Here is a 19,064-nt window from a genome sequence, read left to right as displayed (position 1 = left end):
CAATAAACATTAACATTGTATCAGCTTTCCTAATTATATGCTGTACCTCACACTTTTGCAATTTTTGCATTAGAACATCCTTATCCCTCTATATCTCAAAGCCTAACAATCTTTCACCATTTCGATAATATGCTTATTTTTTATTGTTTTACCAAAGTGACAATTTCACATTTTCCTGCATTTATAGATCATTTGACACAACTTTGCCCAATAACTTAATCTTCATAATATTCTTATGTTATCTTACTTTTCCACCTATCTTTGGGTCATCGGCCAACTTAGCAGATGAAGGGCTTTTGCCCGAAATGTTGACCCTCCTGCTCCTCGTTGCTGCCTGACCTGCTGTGCTTTTCCAACACCACATTCTCAACTCTAATCTCCAGCAACTGCAGTCCTCACTTTCTCCTAGCAAATTTAGCAAGTCCTTATAACTTACATAAAATAGAGGTTTCAGCTCTCATCCGTATGGCACATTATTCATTACCAAAATGTGACCTAGTTACGTCTACACTATTTCCTGAAAAGTAGACACTGTTCTCTTCATGCCATTATGTCACCCTCTACTCTGTGAATTTTATTTTCTGTATAAAACTTTGATGTGGCATGTTTTCAGATGCCTTCTGGAAATCAAATTCATATATTAGTACAACGTCTAAGAGTCATCTCTTACACTAAAATTTCAGAATGTGTATGATTTATTTTAAATTGAATGTCATAGTGAAGGGTCAAACCAAATAGAATCCTCACCACCCACACTGCTTGTACATGTGGCTGCCTATGCTGGGCAAATGGTGATAATGTTGAGCATTATCATTGAATTCATTTTGTTTAAAAAGCACCATTTAAACAGTTTAATCACCCTGGCTACTACGGGAAATTCATTAAACTATTCATACTTTGTTGAAGCGTGATTAAATACTTTTCACTATTCTGCAGAGGAACTGATCACCTCAATACTGTAGTGCAAAACATTCCAATAAAAGAGGAATCCATCCAATACAAACTCTAGCTTGTGAAAGTAACATACATCTCTTTCAATTCACTTTTTTTTCCAGCAACTGTTGACAGATGTTCCTCGAAGTCTCCACTTTCTGACTTTGCTGCTTTCTAATAATTGATGGAGATTATAGGCAACTATTTATTAAATACATTAGATGTTGATCTCAATTGTCTACATGTTTATCCAATGTTAAGGATCAGGAGAGACAATATAACCTGACAAGAAGATACTGATTTCATTAATGAGATGTGAGCCCCACTGACTCAGTCAGCATTTATCACAATGCCTAATTGCCCTTGAGTAGATGGTGATGAAGCACCTTCTTGAATTGTTGCAGTTCACATGATATAGGTACACTAACAATGCTATTCAGGGGGAAATTCTAGGATTTGTACCCATTTTGACGAATCATCAATATGCAGTACTGTACTTAAGGAAAGTTGTGTGGGTTCAGGTCCAACTCCGAAGATTTGAGCATGTATTTCAGGCTGGCCCAACACTACTGTACTGAGGGAGTGTTGTATTTTTGCAAATGCTGTGTTTTGGCTAAGATTTTCAACAAAGGCCCAACTGTGCTCTCAGGTGGATGTAAAAAGTCATGGTCTGAAGAGTTCATCCCAGATTCCTGACCAATATTTTTTTCTTCAGCAACATCAGAAAATCAGATAATTTTTGTATTTATCTAATTGCTGTTTGTAGGGCCTTGTGTACAAATTGAATGCCACATTTCTTACAATTACAATAACTTCACTTCATAAGCTACTTCATCGGCAATAATGCACTTTTGTATATCCTGAAGATTTGAAAGACACTGTGTAAATATAAGTTCTTACTTTTTTATTATTTATTTGTGGGACATGGGCATTGCTGACTGACCAGCGTTTCATTGCCCTAGCCCCTAGTTGCCCATGGGAAGGTAGTAGTAAGCTGCCTTCTTAAACTGCTACAGTCCATATGCAGTAGGTTGACCCACAATGTATGCTGAGTGGCTTGGAGGGGAACTTGCAAATGGTGGCGTACCCATGTATTGCTGCCCTGTTTCTTCTAGTTGGAAGTGATTGTGGATTTGGGTGCCGCTAAATGAGGATCTTTGGTGAATTTTTAAAGTGCATCTTATAGATAGTGCACACTGCTGCTACTCAGCGTCAGTGAGACAGAGTGGATACTTGTGGATGTGGTGCCAATTAAGTATGCTGCTTTGAGTTGGATGGTGTCCAACCTCTTGAGCATTACTGGCGCTGTGCTAATCCAGGCAAATGGAGAGTATTCCATCATATATCTGAGTTGTGCCATGTAGATGGTCGACAGGCTTTGGGGAATCAGTATGTAAGTTACTTGCCGTAGTATAGCTAGCCTCTGACCTACTTTTGCAGTCCCTGTGTTCATATAGTGAATCCAGTTGAGTTTCTGGTCAATAGTAACCCTGAAGATGTTGTTAGTGGGGGATTCAGTGATGGTAAGATCATTGAAGGTCAAGGGGTAGTGATTAGATTGTCTCTTATTGGAGATGGTAATTCCTAGGCATTTGTGTAGCACAAATGTGATTTGCCATTTGTCAGCCCACGCCTGGATGTTATCCAAATCTTGTTGCATTTGAACATGGATTGCGTCAGTATCTGAGGAATCATAAATGGTGCTGAACATTGTGCAATCATTGGCGAACATCCCTACTTCTGACCTTATGATGGAGGGAAGGTCATTGATGAACCAGCTGAAGATGGTTGGGCCTAGTGACACTACTCTGAGAAACTCCTCTAGGGATGTCCTGGAGCTGAGAAGACTGATTTCCAACAACCATGAACATTTTCTTATGCACCAGGTATGACTCAAATCAGCAGAGAGAGAGCTACCCATTGATACCAGTTTTGCTGGGACTTCTTGATGGCACAGTTGGTTGAATGTGGCCTTGATATCAAAGACTGTCACTGTCACTTCCTCTCTGGAATTCAGCTCTTTTTTTTTGATATTTGAACCAAGGCTGTAATGAGATCAGGAACTGAGTGGCTCTGGCAGAACCCAAACTGGGTGTCACTGAGCAAGTTATTGCTGAGTAGGTGCTGCTTGATAGCATTGTTAATGATACCTTCCATCACTCTACTGATGATCAAAAGTAGACTGATGGGGCGGTAATTGGCTGGGTTGGATTTGTCTTGATTTTTATGTACGTGGCATAGCTGGACAATTTTCCACACTGTCAGGTAGATGCTGGGTTGGAATTAGAAACATGAGGCTAGAGGAGAGGCAAGTTCTGGAACATTGTTCTTCAGTATTATTGCCAGAATGTTGTCCATAGTCTTTGCTATATCCAATGCCCCTAACCATAGATATCAAATGGAGTGAATTGAATTGGCTCAAGACTGGTATTTATAATACTGGGTCCACTGTAGGAGGCCAAAATGGATCATCCACTTGGCACTTCTGGCTGACGATTGCTGTGAATGCTTCAGTCTTATCTCTTGCACTGTTAATATAACATCTACTTTACATCTCTATAACCAGAAAGATTCACTTTCAGAAATCAATATGAAGTTTTTGCTACTCAAGCTGATCAATGCTATGGGTTATTAGTGTCTCTTGTTAACTAGATTACTGTATGTTTCATCAATTATGCAACAGTGGAACTGTGTAAAATGGATAAATCATATTAACACAAACATGTGCCATTAACATGTACATTGGTTACATTTGGTTATAAATTTCCCTGTAATCTAACTTCTTTGTGAATCAACAAAGTTCTAATACAATTGTTGCTGTGCCTATTTAACTGTCAACTATTCATGTACTTAACAAATAATCTTGCACTCTTAAAATTCAATCTGCATGATTATGCATTGTCCACTGCAAAAGATATAGTTTCAAGGTTGCAATTTAATCTTGAGGTTGAGAAGATCTACATGAAGTGTTTCCCTTAATTGGTATTATGAAACATTGACAATCAGGTTATAGCTTTATAGCTCACCTCCTATTATGTATAGCATCTACAATCACATAATTGATATTGACCACTCTGAAGAAAATGGTTGGACATGAATTTTACAACTGATGGCTTAAATCCAATAAATAAGTCTGAGGTATGTGAAAGTTTCAACCCTAGTTTGTGAACATAAATACTTAATGTCTTCACTAAAATTTCCCAATACTTCTGCCATTGTGTATTTCCAATGTAGGTTTTAATTTCTTCTTCTGGCTTCAATCTTCGCGAAACTTGAACAATGCGGTAAAAATTAATGTGTGTAAGTGAGCCAATAGTTACAGAGGACAGACAGTTCAATTCCCTCGACCCACATAACTGAGTACCAAATGATCCATTAACTGTGGTAATAGATCTCATAACTATTCAGGTTTCAGTAATCAATTGCAATTTGTTCTTCAATTAATTATACAAAATTATTCATGAATGATAGATCTTAAGTAGCTGTGTGTCAATTCCCCCATGGCATATATTTTGTGGTTAGTTGTTTAGTGTTGATACAAGAAGTTGCATTTATAGATTTTTCCATTTTAAGGGGACATATTTAATTTTAATTATTATTAGTAAAATCAATGTTTCCCGTGATTTTAAGTAATATTAGTAGTTATGTTGCATCACAAAAGAGGCAAATTCAAAATTGAACTATAATCTGCAAAAGATCATTTTAACTTGTCACAGAAATAGATTCACTTTTTTGGCTGCCTGGTTTCTTGGAAGTGTGAAAATCTGAAATTCCAGGTATTCCAGGTATTGGCATGAGCCGACTGCTGTCAAACACAAAGCTACAAGACAAATATCACCATTTTACTTGGTCTTACAGGTAACGCTGTAAGATTTGTTTTCATACATTTCCTCAGTATTTAAGTCCCAGTGAGGCAAAGAGGGAGACATCTAAAGTACAGGCAACTGCTTTGAATTCAAAGCTACTTTTGAGTGAAAAATACCAATCAACCATTTGCTCCAATTGTATTTGTTTAATTATATTGCCTAGTTAATGGATAATTCATCTTAAGCTACTTGAATTAGGAGTAGACAATACCTCAGTATTATTTATGTGTAGCATATTACAATATGGCTGTTGAATTAGTTGTGGGGAGGTTACTAAAGGAATGAATGGCAGAATAAGCAATTCCACTCCTGACAGTAGAATAAATTATGCAAATGAGAACATTTGTTATTCAGCAATCTACCCTCACACTTGTGGTATAAATACCAACATACTGTGAGTTCAATACATTAGTATTTAAGTTGCATAATAGGTGTACTCGTAGCATCTGCCGGAAACTGAGAAAACATAGAGTGCAAATGTTTTAGAATTCAAAGAAAATGTCAGATCAAACAGTATTTTAAAATTCAGGCACACATTGACTGCTGTGATATTATTAAACGCGAATGACAATCACATCTCAAAATTCAGTAAGATAATATAAAGATCCTATATTCATTTTGTATATTAATCTAAATAATGTTGTTAAAGTACAACCTTATTACCATAACTGCGCATTGCAAATACTTACTTAACCCTCTCACTTTCCGAAGCATTTTAAGACTGACTCAACAGTGTGTCTTTCCAGCCTGTATAATGTCTGATAGCTAAGTGTGAACCAATTGATGTACAAATTTAAACAAATCAAAGTGCAAATTCCTGTTTAATAGTATAAGAAAAAATAGATGGTGAAGAATAAAAAATGTGTCTTGAACCTGTATAGTTCCTGAGAAATTAAGTAAATCTTTATTTCTTTTTACATATTTCCATGTTTGCAATCCATTAATAGATCAACTTGCTGTATTCAGTATGATATAAATGATTGTCTATTTAATTGATACTCAAGATGTATTTAATATCTTTCAAGCATCTTTGTAATCTGTTATGGAAAAATATCACAAAAAATATAATGTTTTATTGTTATGTACTTGTAGCAGAAGACACCATCTGAATCTTTCATTGGAAGAGAGAAACGCTCAAATTCACAGTCGTACATTGGTCGCCCCATTCAAGTGGATAAGATTTTCCTTTCCAAAGTTAAAGTGCCTCACACATTTGTAATTCATTCCTACACTCGTCCCACTGTTTGTCAGTACTGTAAGAAACTGTTAAGAGGCCTTTTTAGACAGGGCGTGCAGTGTAAAGGTGAGTATTCTAATCAATATGCATGCATTGTTGCTCTAAACAGTGACAAATGTTGAAATTTATCTAAGAAAGATATTTTTAAAAATATGTTCAATTGTGTTTATTTCTCTCAGATTAATACACTTCAGTTTCTTTGTATAGTTTTCTTTTGTTGAATGATAGCCATCAAGATACCATTACTAATTATATATCTATTATGTCCGTTATAATCCTGTACTTTAAAACTATCCAAACTCTCTTCTGATCAGAAAAGTCCCTAATACACTCCACATTGTTCACACTTGTATCCTACAATTCTATTTTTAACTTTATCACATAGCTGCTGTAACTCCTCATCACTCTTGACCAGTCTAAACTGGTTCAGTTTCAAATATATTGATGAATTTTCCAGAGGTGCTTATCTTCATGTTAATTTAGAATCAAAGTTTCACAGGGAATTCACAGAATTAGTATTTTAGCAGTGGTATCATAAAACTCAGAAACTGTTGGCTTTGTAACATGTAAGAGCTTCCATCTGTAATACAGCTTAGACTTGGGAACATTGCAAATGCTCCACGTTACTTACAACTCTGTTAGAATTACAGAATGGTTACAATACAGAGGGGGAGGCTATTCTGCCAATCATGTTAGTTCTGTCTGTCTGAAAGAACAGTTTACCTTGTACCACTCCCAGACATGTCCCCACAGTCCTTGATATTCTTCCTTTTCAGGGAATAATGTTATTGAGTGCGTTGAATGAACCTGCCTCCACCACACTTTCAAACAATATATTGTACTCACTGAATGAAAATGTTTTTTCCATGTTGCCTTGCTTCTTTTGCCAGTCACCTTAACTCTGTTCCCTCTGGGGCTCACTCCTTCCACTGCTGAGAACTGCTGATATTCTGTCCAGATCTCTCCATGATTTTAACTATCTTGATCAAGTCTCCTGTGAATGTCTCTTCTCCCAGAAACAGTTCCAGCTGCTCTAATCTATTAATGTAACTGAAACTTCTCTTCTTGGGAAGAATTACTTGTGAACCTTTTCTGGACTCTGTCTAGCACTTTCACATTCTTCCTAAACTGGGGGGCCAAGAATTGGATGCAGTGAGACTGAACAGTGTTTAAACAAATTTAATATATCCTTGCTTTTGTATTCTGTGTCCTTGTTTATAAAATCCTGGACACTGTCCTACCATCTTCAATAATTTATGCACATATGCATCCAGATCCTCTGCTCCTGCATTTTGTTAAAATTATGCTCTACATTTTATATTGTCTCTTTGATTTCTTCCTACCAAAATGATTTATTTCAAACTTCTCTGAATTTATTTTGTCTGCTACTTGTTCAGCCATTCCACCAACCTGTCCTTTTGAAGGTCTACACTGACTATCTTCCTCACAATTTGCAAAGTTTCCACATTTTGCATCATCCATAATTTTGAAATTCCAATCTATACACAAAAATCAACCATTAACGCATATAAGAAACAACAGGAGTACTAACACTGACTCTGGGATATCAAACAATAAACTTTCCTCCAGCCTGAAAAACAACAACTCACCAATACATTCTGTTCCCAGTTACTCAGCCAATTTCATAACTATGTTGCTACTATTTCTTCCATTCCATGATGTCTCACTTTGCTCGGAGATGTATTCGAGGAGAAAGTGAGGTCTGCAGACGCTGCAGGCCACTCCTGAAGAAGGGCATGTGCCCGAAACGTCGAATCTTCTGTTCCCTGGATGCTGCCTGACCTGCTGTGCTGTTCCAGCAATAAAGTTTCAGTCGGAGATGTATTCAATGAGTTTCAGGAGTCCATGTACAGCATATTAACAGCATTGCACTCATCAACCCTCTCTGGCTCCTCATCAAAAATAATTCCACAATGTTACTTGATTTTCCTTGATAATTCCATGATGGCTTTGCTCAGTTAATCCAAATTTGACCAATTGACTATTCATTTTGTCCTGAATTATTATTTCTAGAAGCTTTTGATTTTGTTCTTAATAAGGTCACATTTAAATATCTGAAAGTATACCCTGTAATTATTTTAAGCAGTTTGAATGGTAAAGTCTATTAAAAGCAAAAAAGCTGCATTTACACTGGAATTGGTAACAAAGAAGTTACAGTTACCAGCATGCACATAATTCTGTTTTTCAGATGATCTTGATATTTGGAGACCATTAGATATAAACTCTACATTCTTGGCATTTTTAGAACCAGTCACACTGCATTAATGTTCATACACTACAGTCCGTCAAACTCAAGTGTTCCCCAAAGGGGTTTCATGACTCTACTGTATAATGCATGACAGGGGTAGATCACACACCATTATGGCCATTGCATCAATACATACTTGAAAGTCTTTTGTGTCAAATTGAAAGCAGAAGTGTGATTGCATTCACATTTTATGCCCTCAGCAGCAGAGTAAAAATTCAAACATATTAATTCTGCCAAGCACCCACTAAGACAAATGTTTATTTGATAAAACTATCAATAAAAAATGTTGTTGTTATATTGAATGTGCCTGAAGTCCTAAGCCATTAAGAAGAGGATTCCATCTATGTGAATTAAAGCTTTAAGAGTCGGTATTGATGACCCAACATATCTGCACCAGTGTCAAGTACAATGCATGTGTCAATAAAGGGTGACTTGTTGACATGATACTGGACTCTGTTGAGTTATTTCAGGGAATACAGCTTAAAAATAAAGGGCCTCACATTTAAGAAGCAGATGAAGGTAATTCTTTTCTCTAAGAGGAGTGTGGGTCTGTGGAATTCTCTTCCTCTGTGAGCAGTTAAGTCGGGTCATTGAGTATTTCCAAGATGGAGTGAGCTAGATTGTTGATTAACAAGGAAGTCAAAGGATATCAGGGATATGCAGGAAACTTGAGTTGAGGCCCCAATCAAAGCAGCCACAATCTTACCAAATGGCAGAGAAGGCATGAAGGGCCAAATGGCGTACTCCTATTCTCAATATGTATATTTTTCTGTAAGAATAGATAGTTCCTGACAACCACCATGCTGGACGACTAAACATAAATGGTCAAAGAGTGACTGAGAGGCCATTGTAATAACCTTGATATTTTAAGGAAGTCCATGCAAGAGTGATCAAGTGCAGTCAAGATAGTGCCCTAAACCCATCTACTTTCAGTTACTAACTGACAATATTTTCTCCATTATAAAGGTGTTGGATCTTTTGTTGATGATTAAAGCATTTAACTTCATGTAAAATTCCTTTGATAAATCAACAATCCATGTTTCATGCATGAAGGCCTGGGAAAATCTAGGCTCAAGATACTAAATAGCAACCGTACCTATCTGCAGCAACAGAGAGCCTGTCTATTTTCTCTGACATTTAATGCTATTGTCATTGTCAAATTACCCACCATCAGCTCCTTAGGGGTGTGGGGTAGGGGTGCATTTTGACCAGAAACATAATTGAACCAGCTACATAAATACTGTGATAGCAAAAATAGGTCAACAGCTGCATGTTCTGTGGTAAGTGGCTCACCTCCTGACTCCCATAAAACCCCTCCATCAATTGCAAAGCACGTCAGTGATGCTTTTAAACATCCTCTTTTAGCTTGGATGGTTGCATCTGTCATGAAAAAATGAGGTGTTTGGCACAATTCAGGACAAAGCAATCTGCTTGTTCAGTGCTCCATCCACCAGTTTAAATAACCACTCAATTCACCCATGTTGCCATGTGTACTCTCCACAGGACATATTATAGCAAGGCTTCCCCACCCCTGCGATTTCCAATCAAAAAGCACAGGAACAGCAATGCCTCCAAGTTCCACTCCAATCAGGATCATCCTGAGTTGGGCAATATTGCCACTTCTTCACTTGGATCAATATCTTGTAACTCACTGTTCACCAGCTTGTGTGACTGCAGCACTTCAAGCTGATTATCCAACATTTCTTTTAGAATAGTTATTAGTAAATAGTAAAATGCTAATCTTCTAGTGACCCCAGTAGCCTGAGAATACAACACTAATTTTGTATAGAGTGGTCTTAATGTACTGAAAGTCTTTCCTTGCTTAGGATTTCATGATCTTCCTATCAAACTGCTTATCAATTTTCTCACTTTTATAGTCCTTTTATGTGCTCCATTACTGAAAAGTTAGTGTTTACTGAAGTGCAATTTCTTTTGTGCTATTCCATGCTGCAATTTCCAATCTGATTGAACAGACACCAGCCTCCTTCCTATTGAGAGGCTGCTCTTCAGCTAACTATCAGAAAATGTTAGACAGAAATATTGATTCACTCTTATTTAAATGTATTTCTTTCTAACTTACCTCTCTCTCTGTAGAAGTAGCTCCCATCAATTTAGTGTCTCAAATCTGTGATTGGATACTGACTGGAGATCAAGGGTTATTCCCATGTGTCTCCATGCTCCCAGTGTGCGAACTCACAGTGGACTGCACCACTGAACTGACTCGGATACAAGCTACTTAAATTTTCACAGAATATGACCAAGATCAATTGTCAAATGTTTATTAAAATTAAAATATTGTTATAAAGTTAAAAACATGATTTCCATGTTTTCCTTTACTTAATCAACAAATGTTGCATTTTTGCTTTTCAAAGAATTGTGTTAATAATATTTTAGGAGCTGCTCATACATTATTAACTAAATCTTTCATTTCTTTCCTGTTAGATTGCAAGTTTAACTGTCACAAACGTTGTGCCCCAAAAGTGCCAAATAATTGCCTTGGTGAAGTGACTATTAATGGAGGCAAGTTAGAACTTACGTTCTTCTCTGCATCTCAAACCAAAGAATGAAATACTTGTGATTATATAGCAGTTTTCATAATTCTTGGGTATTTTAAAGGACTTTACAGTCAATTAAGTTTTGGACATGTGACAGCAAATAAAGTTCCATGACCAGCGATATGATAATGGCCAGATTATTTGTTTCTGTGTTATTGACTGAGGGATAAATATTGGCCAGGTCATCAGGAGTAACTTCACTGTTCTTCTCCAAAATAGGACAATCAGATGTTTAATTTCCAACTTAGTGAGCCCTGATGTAGCATTTCATCCAAAAGAAAAAGCACTTCTAACAATGCAGCACTTCCCCTGTACTGTACTGAATGTCAACCTGTGATAAAGTCCTGCTCTGACTATTAGGACTTATCATTGAAGTTTTATTTTCTGAAGGAAAGTCTTGACTCCTTTTTTCACAAAAAATTACTTGAATATTTCACACAAGTACCTGATTTGGTGAGCCATCACCTGTGGAATCTATTCATACATCATTTAAACTGTCAAGAAATTGTACACCTGATGCCAAATGCCAAGAGGAAATGTTTCCTTGGCATCTAACTATTACATGTGTTCATTTATAAAGTCTATGGAATCCTAGACATGTTTCTCTTTAACTGGCACTTATATATTAGATGAATGTCACGGCATCATCAACAAAATTTGTGATTGGTTTATGTGGCTTGTGTATTTTAATAGATTTGCTTAGTCCTGGTGCAGAATCAGATGTAGTAATGGAAGAAGGAAATGATGACAATGACGTTGAAAAGAACAGTGGATTTATAAATGACATGGAAGAGTCTATATCTCACGACTCTGAACTATTAATCCCAGAGAGTCATGGTGACAACGGTGATATGCAGGACCATGAACAGGATGATGCAAACCGCACAATAAGGTTTGACCGTGATTACAATGTGCACAGATTGTTGGAAAATAGATACATTTGGTTTGGCTGTATTTTGCTAAATATGACACATTTGCATGCCAACTAATGGATTGGGTTAAAGCTGCCGGTTTCATTCCATAATACAATGGGTCTTAGGCAATACACCTGGCTCATAATGTCACTACATGAAAGGTTCATGGAAGGAAGAGGACATTTCAAGCAAAATGTCTAGCTCTGGTTTGTCTCTGAGCAGCAACTACTTGCATTGATTTGCATCTTGAGAAGTTCAAGGCCCCTTCACAGAAAAAGAAACAGATGCCAAGCAGTAATAGGAAAGCTAGGAGAAAACAGTCAAAAGCAACAAAAGGATTTCAGGATAATTTTTAGGGAGAGAATCAACATGGCAGAGCTGTTTAGAAAATGAGTTCTTGATATTAGGCTGACAATTGTTGAAGTTTTATTGGTCAGAATTGATGTGGGATGAGACTATGCTCAAATACCAGGGTAAACAGAATAAGGGATTGTTTCATGGATGTGGCAAATAATACGCAGAAATATAAAACAAGCCAATAGTTTATTAAACAAGGATGAGTATTTTGATTAAATGAATCAGAGTTTGGAGCTAGTGGAGGCTGATAACATTCGGAGTTGAAGACAAAAGATTTAGACAGGTGGAAAATGACAGAATATTGAATAAGATTAGGCACAGGAAGACATGAAGAAGGCATTGTCTGTAATGGAAGTATCTGGACTTCAGTAGCAGAAATGGAGTATAATAGTGTAAAAGCAGTTTATGTTGCAGAGATAGAATTAGGCAGTTGTGCTGATGGTTCTTATGAAGTTCAGCTCAGGCTTGAGGCTGCACATGGTCAGGTTACAAACCATTAAATAAGAGAATAAAGGCAAAGTGGAAACACTATTACATTACAGACTTTGTCCTTTTATATTGTAGTAATACAGCAACATTCAGATGAATAACCTTCTTTAACTAGATGCATTGTAGACAAAATGACACATTTTATCATGTTCACAGCTAAAGATTGCACACCATCAGCATATGTTGTGATTTGTGCTATTCTTACATCTACAAAATGAAAGCAGTTCATCATTTAATAAGAACTGGCTGTACCATGTTACAGAACATTTTATGTATTAATTACATATGAGAGTGGATAGAAGAAACTCAATTCAGCCCCTATTTTCAGAAACCTTGATGCATCAATGATGATAGTCAATTGTTCTTCAATTTGTAAGTATATGGAAGTTGAAATATTGTGACATGATGGTATGGTGCGTGTTCACAGTACTATTGATCTGGAGAGGCTGAAAAAGTTATGTCATACAGAATACTAGGTGTCCCTGTGGGCTTAGGACTGAAGGCCTAAATGAAAACAAATTGGGCAAGAACAGCAATTATCATGTAAAATTTTGCATCGTGTTTTCTCTTCATTTGTGGACACTGATGCAGGTTGGAATTGGCTCTGCCTTCACTCAGGCTAACCCCCTCACCCCAAGCATTTAATACAGCAAGACAAAGTACAGGCAATAGTTAAGTAAAATGATCTCTTTCAGTAAATTATGTTCATGAAGTACTTGATGAATTCTGAGACCTCGATCAAACAGAAAGCTTTCACAGACCACTGGTAAATATCATTAGATCAAATTGGGTACTGAGTCAAAACCTCAGTCTTTATAAGGAATCTCTTTATACATTTTTACTGAACAGAGCACTTCTGTTTCCCAGACTGATAAACAGGGCACAGCTTGACTCTACACTTGTCAAGTACAAGTGTAAGACTGCTCCTTCCTTTGCAATCTGTTATTTTCTAGGATAGAAGCTTGGGAGGATGTATTGACATGCTTAACCTGGACAAAACCCTGTAATTATTTTGCAAAATTTGTCATTGCTATTTGCAGTGGAGCCCAAGGTTTGCCTCACCAAACGTTGTCCTCCCTCAGAATGTAATTGGACCCATATTTATTTACTCATGGTATGTATGGAATGGTAAAGTGAAAGGAAATGAACTTGTAAGCAAACAACTAAATGCCACACAATTATAGGCTTATTGAGTCTAAGTAAAGGCTCATACCACCAATTTATTAGGAGTTCCTTTCCTGTTTGCAACAATCCATAATAAAATAGTTTGGCTTTTGGCTGGTACAACATCTCAATGACATATCAGCCCGAGTCCATTGTAACAACACAATTCATTGGACATTTTCCGATTCTAGAGTCTTCTCAAGTTACTGAAAGCATCAAATCATTCCTTTTTTTTAATTTGAATTAGCTAGTCAATTACATTTATTGTTTTTCGGAGTACCTAATTGCTGTCTGCACTACCAAGAGACACAGCAGCATTAGCTGATTTATTATTCAATACACACAAGAATATATGTTGCACAAAATGAATAGCACCAGGCCAACTGGGAAGTAATGAGCTTCTCTGTAGAATCTGATTACCTGACAGAAATGCTAATCCCCTGGGACATTCTAATAAATGTTGAGGTTGGGTTTCTGTCCTACCTTCTCTTCTCCACCATATCACAGAGTCAATGTTTTCTTTGCAGGGCACGTGAGTAACTTTTTATAAATGCATTGAGTCAGCCATACCTGACCCTAGTGAGCATAATGATGTACAAATGGACATTCAAGTGTAGCAGTAGACAATTACTCTGACTTTTAAAGTGCTCCATCCAAATCATTTAAAATACAGTCTTAACCATAAAATAATTGTGTGATTTAAATGCTATAGCTTAGAAGTTTACCAATGACATGTAAATGACTTCCTCAAATATTCAGCAAGCGCAATCCTGTGAAGTGATATGTAGGAGCCGTGTATTTCTGGAAATTGGCTATGGTCTTTTGGAAAATACATTAAGAGGGTTGGTGGTAGATGAGTAATGGCTAGTTTGTAACAATTAATGTTTGGCTTTAAAAACAAAACATACATTTCTCAGCAGGTTGAATCAGGTTATCGGTTTTCTTATGAGGAGAGGTTGAGTAGATTGAGCTTTGTTAAAAATCACACAACACCAGGTTATAGTCCAACTGGTTTGGGTGTTGTGTGATTTTTAACTTTGTGTATCCCAGTCCAACACCAGCATCTTCAAAGTCACTTGGAGCTTGTACTCATCGGAGCTGAGAGGAATAAGAGGAGAGCTTTTAAAATACGTAAGATTCTTGGGGGCTTGATAGGGTGGGTGCAGAAATGTTGTTTCCACTTGTGGGAAAATCTGGGGTCACTTATTTAAGACCGAAATGAGGATATGTTTTCTCTTGGAGAGTAGTCAATCTGTGGAATTGTTACTGCAGATTTGAAGCGTTTTGAGGCTGAGTGTATTCAAAGCTGAGATGGACAGATTTTTAATCAAGAAGGGAATTTCAGGGTATATGGACAAAATGGGAAAGGGCAGTTGAGGATTATCAGATTATCAGATGATCTCTTGAATGGCAGAGCAGACTCCATGGGCTGAATGGCCTCCTTCTGCTCCTATGTCTTACTGGTCAGATTATTCCTCTTTAATGCCAAATTATTCAACAGAAAAAGAGAGAGAGCCATGGCTACCAAGGAAGTGTAACGGTAGTACGAGATGAAAGAAGGAGATTTATAAATTGGCTCAAAGTTTTACAAGCCTTAGGAGTTGGGGAATTTTAGAATTCAGGAAAGGAGGACCAAAAATCTTATAAAAACATATGAATGTAAAATAGTCAGAAACATAAAAACAGATTATAAAAACTTATTTCGGTATGTAAAAATGAGGAGATCAGTAAAGACAAATGTCAGTCCATTACGGGCAGAGAAAGGAGAATTTATAGTAGGAAATAGAGAAGCTGAATTAAGTAAAAACAAAGAACTGAGGTAATCAGGATGAAAACAGAACTTCACTCAATCAAGTCAACTGTATTCGCTGTTTGCAATGTGGTCTCCTCTACATCAGGGAGATGAAACACAGGTTGGACGACCACTTTGAGGAACACCTACATTCTGTCAGCAAAAATGACCCCTGACTACCTGCCATTTCAACACATCACCACGTTCTTTGCCAACATCTCTATCTCAGCCTTGCTGCAGTGCTCCAGTGGAGCTCAGCGCAATCAGGAAGAACAATATCTAATTTTCTGCAGCCCTCAGGACTCGATATCCAGTTCAATAATTATAGAGCCTGAGCACCTTCTTCCATGTCCTTCCCCCACCCCCACACACCAGGTCTTGTCATCACAAACAATCAATTTACACCCATTAGCAACTTTTCTTTCTTCCTGGCTCACCACAATCCATTCCTTTGTCTCCTCCACTGCTGTTCTCTCTCTCTCTCTCTCTCTCTCTCTTTCTCTCTTATTCTCTCTCTCTGTCTCTCTCTGTCTCTCTCTTTTTCTCTGGGCTCCATGTACACCTTCCCCACTCCCCATCTTCAGTATATATACCAGCCATGATCAGTCCTGAAGAAGGGTCTCTGTACCTAAAATGTTGACTCTGCCTTTCAGATGCAGCCAGACCTGCTTAGTTTCTCCATTTATTTCTGTTTTCCTTTGAGCTAACTTAAGTACTTTATGTCTGTATTCACAAAACAAGCCACAAGAGGTTTCCTTGAAATAATTAGGAGCACAAAGTTTGGAGAAAGTCTGAAGAAAGAAATGAGTATTACTAAAAGAAGAAAAATTGGAGGAATTATGGGATAGGAAGTTACCAAATCCCTAGCACCCATCGACCTTCATCCTCATGTGTTGAAAGAAATTATGGCAGAGATAGTAGATGCATTGGTGATAATCTCTCAAACTTTTAATCTGCGATGGTGTTGGCAGATGAGAATATTGCAAATGTAATTCCTTTTGAAGGAAAGGAGAAGGACAGAAAATGGCAACTACAGACCTGTTGTCAGTTATAAGGAAAATACCAACATCTATTATAAAGGATGTGATTACTGAATATTTAGAAAATAATTGTTTGTTTGGACAGAGTCAGCATGGATTCCTGAAGGCAAAATCATATTTGACAAATCTAATAGTTTGTTGAAATCAAAGCAGATGAGGTTATGGGTAATATAACAGCATGGATTGAGGTTGGTCTACAGGCAGGAAGTGGAGAATAGGAATAAATGGATCATTCTCAGGTCAGCAGGCCTTGACTAATGGAGCACCCTGAGGATCAGTGTTCGGGCAGTAGCTGTTCCGCAATCTATATCAATGATTTGGATGTGAGGGTTGTAGGGGGTAGTGTAATTTTTAAACGGTTAGCTGCATTTTAGTCTTTTCTACCTTATAGTAAACACAAGTGCCTTATAGTAAACACAAGCAGACACTCGAAACTGGTACCGGACCTCCCCCATGTTTTTATGAATGAAACAATTGTAACAGCTTTCCTCGATAGCTGAGAGACCGCCCTTAACCACAGTTGTACAACATCATCCATATAAGGAAAGAACGGGGAACTCGAACACTGATTGGCCAAGTGAGTAACAAAATAATCGCAGGCACCAGAACCCAAATAAGGAAAACAGTGGGGAACCCTAGCACTCGTTGGTCAAGACAGCAGTAGGAGACCCAGCCCACATTTACGTGTATATAATGTGTGGAGATTATTATTAAGGGGTGTGTACCATTTTCGCACCCGACTTTGCAAAGTTGAATGAAAAGTTTTGGACAGACTCCTCCGTGTCTTTGTTCCTGGGAAGGGAAATAAAAGTGCCGGAGATGGGGCTGGACAGCCGCATATCTCGCACAGGGTCAATTGTAATAGTCCCAAGCTTTCAGATGTACCAAACTTTGTGGGAATGTAACTTGTCAGGAGGACAAGTGGATTTAGATGGGATGAACATAGAACATAGAACAGTACAGCCCAGGGATGCGCCTTTCAGCCTATGATCTTGTACTTAACATGACACCAAATTAAACTAGTCCCTTCTGCCTGCCCTTGCTCCATATCTTTCCATTCCTTGCATATCAATGTGCTTATCTGCCTCCACCACCACCTTTGTCAGTGCATTCCACACTCCGACGAATCTGTTTGTAAAAAACTTGCCCCTCACATCTCCTTTGAACCTTCCCTGCCTCACCTTAATTGCATGGTCCCTAGTTTTAGGCATTTCAACTCTGGGAAAAAGATTCTGACTGTCAACCCTATCTATGCTTCTCATAATTTTATAGACTTCTATCAGGTCTTCCAAACAAAACAACCCGAGTGTTTTTAGCCTCTACTTATAGCTCATACCTTCTAATCCAGGCAGCATTCTGGTCAACCTCTTCTGCATCCTCTCCAAAACCTCCAAAGCCTGAAATAAGCCAACCAGAAATGAATGTAATACTCTGAGTGTGGCCTAACCAAAGTCTTATAACCCTGCAACATAACATGCTGACTCTTGTATTCAATGTTTTTAACTCCTGTAAAAATGCTATCCCTTATTCCTAATTCCTCTGCCTCTAACCCATCTGCTCCCAGGAGGACCAAATCCACCACAGATCATCCCAGATGGCCTCCTTCTTCAAAGACTGCAATTTCCCCTTCCACTTGGTCGACGATCTCCTCCAATGCATCTCCTCCACTTTCTGCACCTCCACCCTTGAAACCCACCCCTCCAATCGCAACAAAGGCAGAATCCCCCTGTTCCTCACCTCCCACCTCACCAACCTCCAGATTGCATCATCCTCCACCATTTCTGCCATAGACCTCATCACCAGGGATATATTTCCTTCCCCACCCCTATCTGTGTTCCAGAGAGACCATTCCCTCTGTGACTCCCTTGTTAGGTCCACGCTCCCCACCAACCCACCCTCCACTCCCAGCACCTTATCCTGCCACCACTATCCAAGGCCCCAAAGGATCCTTCCATATCTGACAGAGATTTACCTGTACTTTCACACACATCATCTACTATGTCGGTTGCTCTTGATGTGGTCTCCTCTACACTGGGGTGACAAGACACCAATTTGCAGAATGTTTTAGAGAACACCTCCAGGGCACATACACTTAACAACCCCACCATCCTGTGGCTGAAGCTTCTAACTCCCCCTCCCACTCTGCTAAGGACATGCAAGGACCTCCTCCACCACCAAACTCTAGCCACCTGATTCCTGGATGAAGAACGCCTCATCATCCGCCTTGGGACCATCCAAACACACGGGATCAATGTCAATTTCACCAGTTTCCCCCTTTCCCCTTCCCCTACCTTATCCCAGATCCAACCTTCCAACTCGGCACTGCCCTCTTGAACTCTCCTACCTGTCCATCTTCCTTCCCAAGCATTCGCTGCAACCTCCTCTCTGACCTATTACCTTCTCCCCCATCTTCATCTACCTATCGCATTCCCAGCTACTTTTTCCCCT

The 19,064-nt window shown here is 38.3% G+C and overlaps 1 protein-coding gene across 5 annotated transcripts in view; it reads left to right on the top strand.

Annotated features, from left to right (window-relative positions):
• prkd1 (protein kinase D1) overlaps positions 1-19,064 on the top strand; it is a 334,526-nt gene that overhangs the window by 274,469 nt on the left and 40,993 nt on the right. For 4 of the 5 annotated variants that reach the window (XM_043698044.2, XM_043698045.2, XM_087990033.1 and 1 more), the window contains 3 exons: positions 5,892-6,102; positions 10,748-10,825; positions 11,554-11,752. In XM_043698044.2, coding sequence (XP_043553979.2) covers positions 5,892-6,102; positions 10,748-10,825; positions 11,554-11,752 — 488 coding nt within the window. The remainder of the gene's footprint in view (positions 1-5,891; positions 6,103-10,747; positions 10,826-11,553; positions 11,753-19,064) is intronic. The other variant, XM_087990032.1, reaches the window with a different exon arrangement.

The sequence above is a fragment of the Chiloscyllium plagiosum genome, unplaced genomic scaffold (genome assembly GCF_037043375.1).
Source record: "Chiloscyllium plagiosum isolate Xiang-an unplaced genomic scaffold, Cpla_swu_hap1 HiC_scaffold_8, whole genome shotgun sequence".
NCBI lineage: Eukaryota > Metazoa > Chordata > Chondrichthyes > Orectolobiformes > Hemiscylliidae > Chiloscyllium > Chiloscyllium plagiosum.
This window is presented reverse-complemented; position numbering and strand designations above follow the sequence as displayed.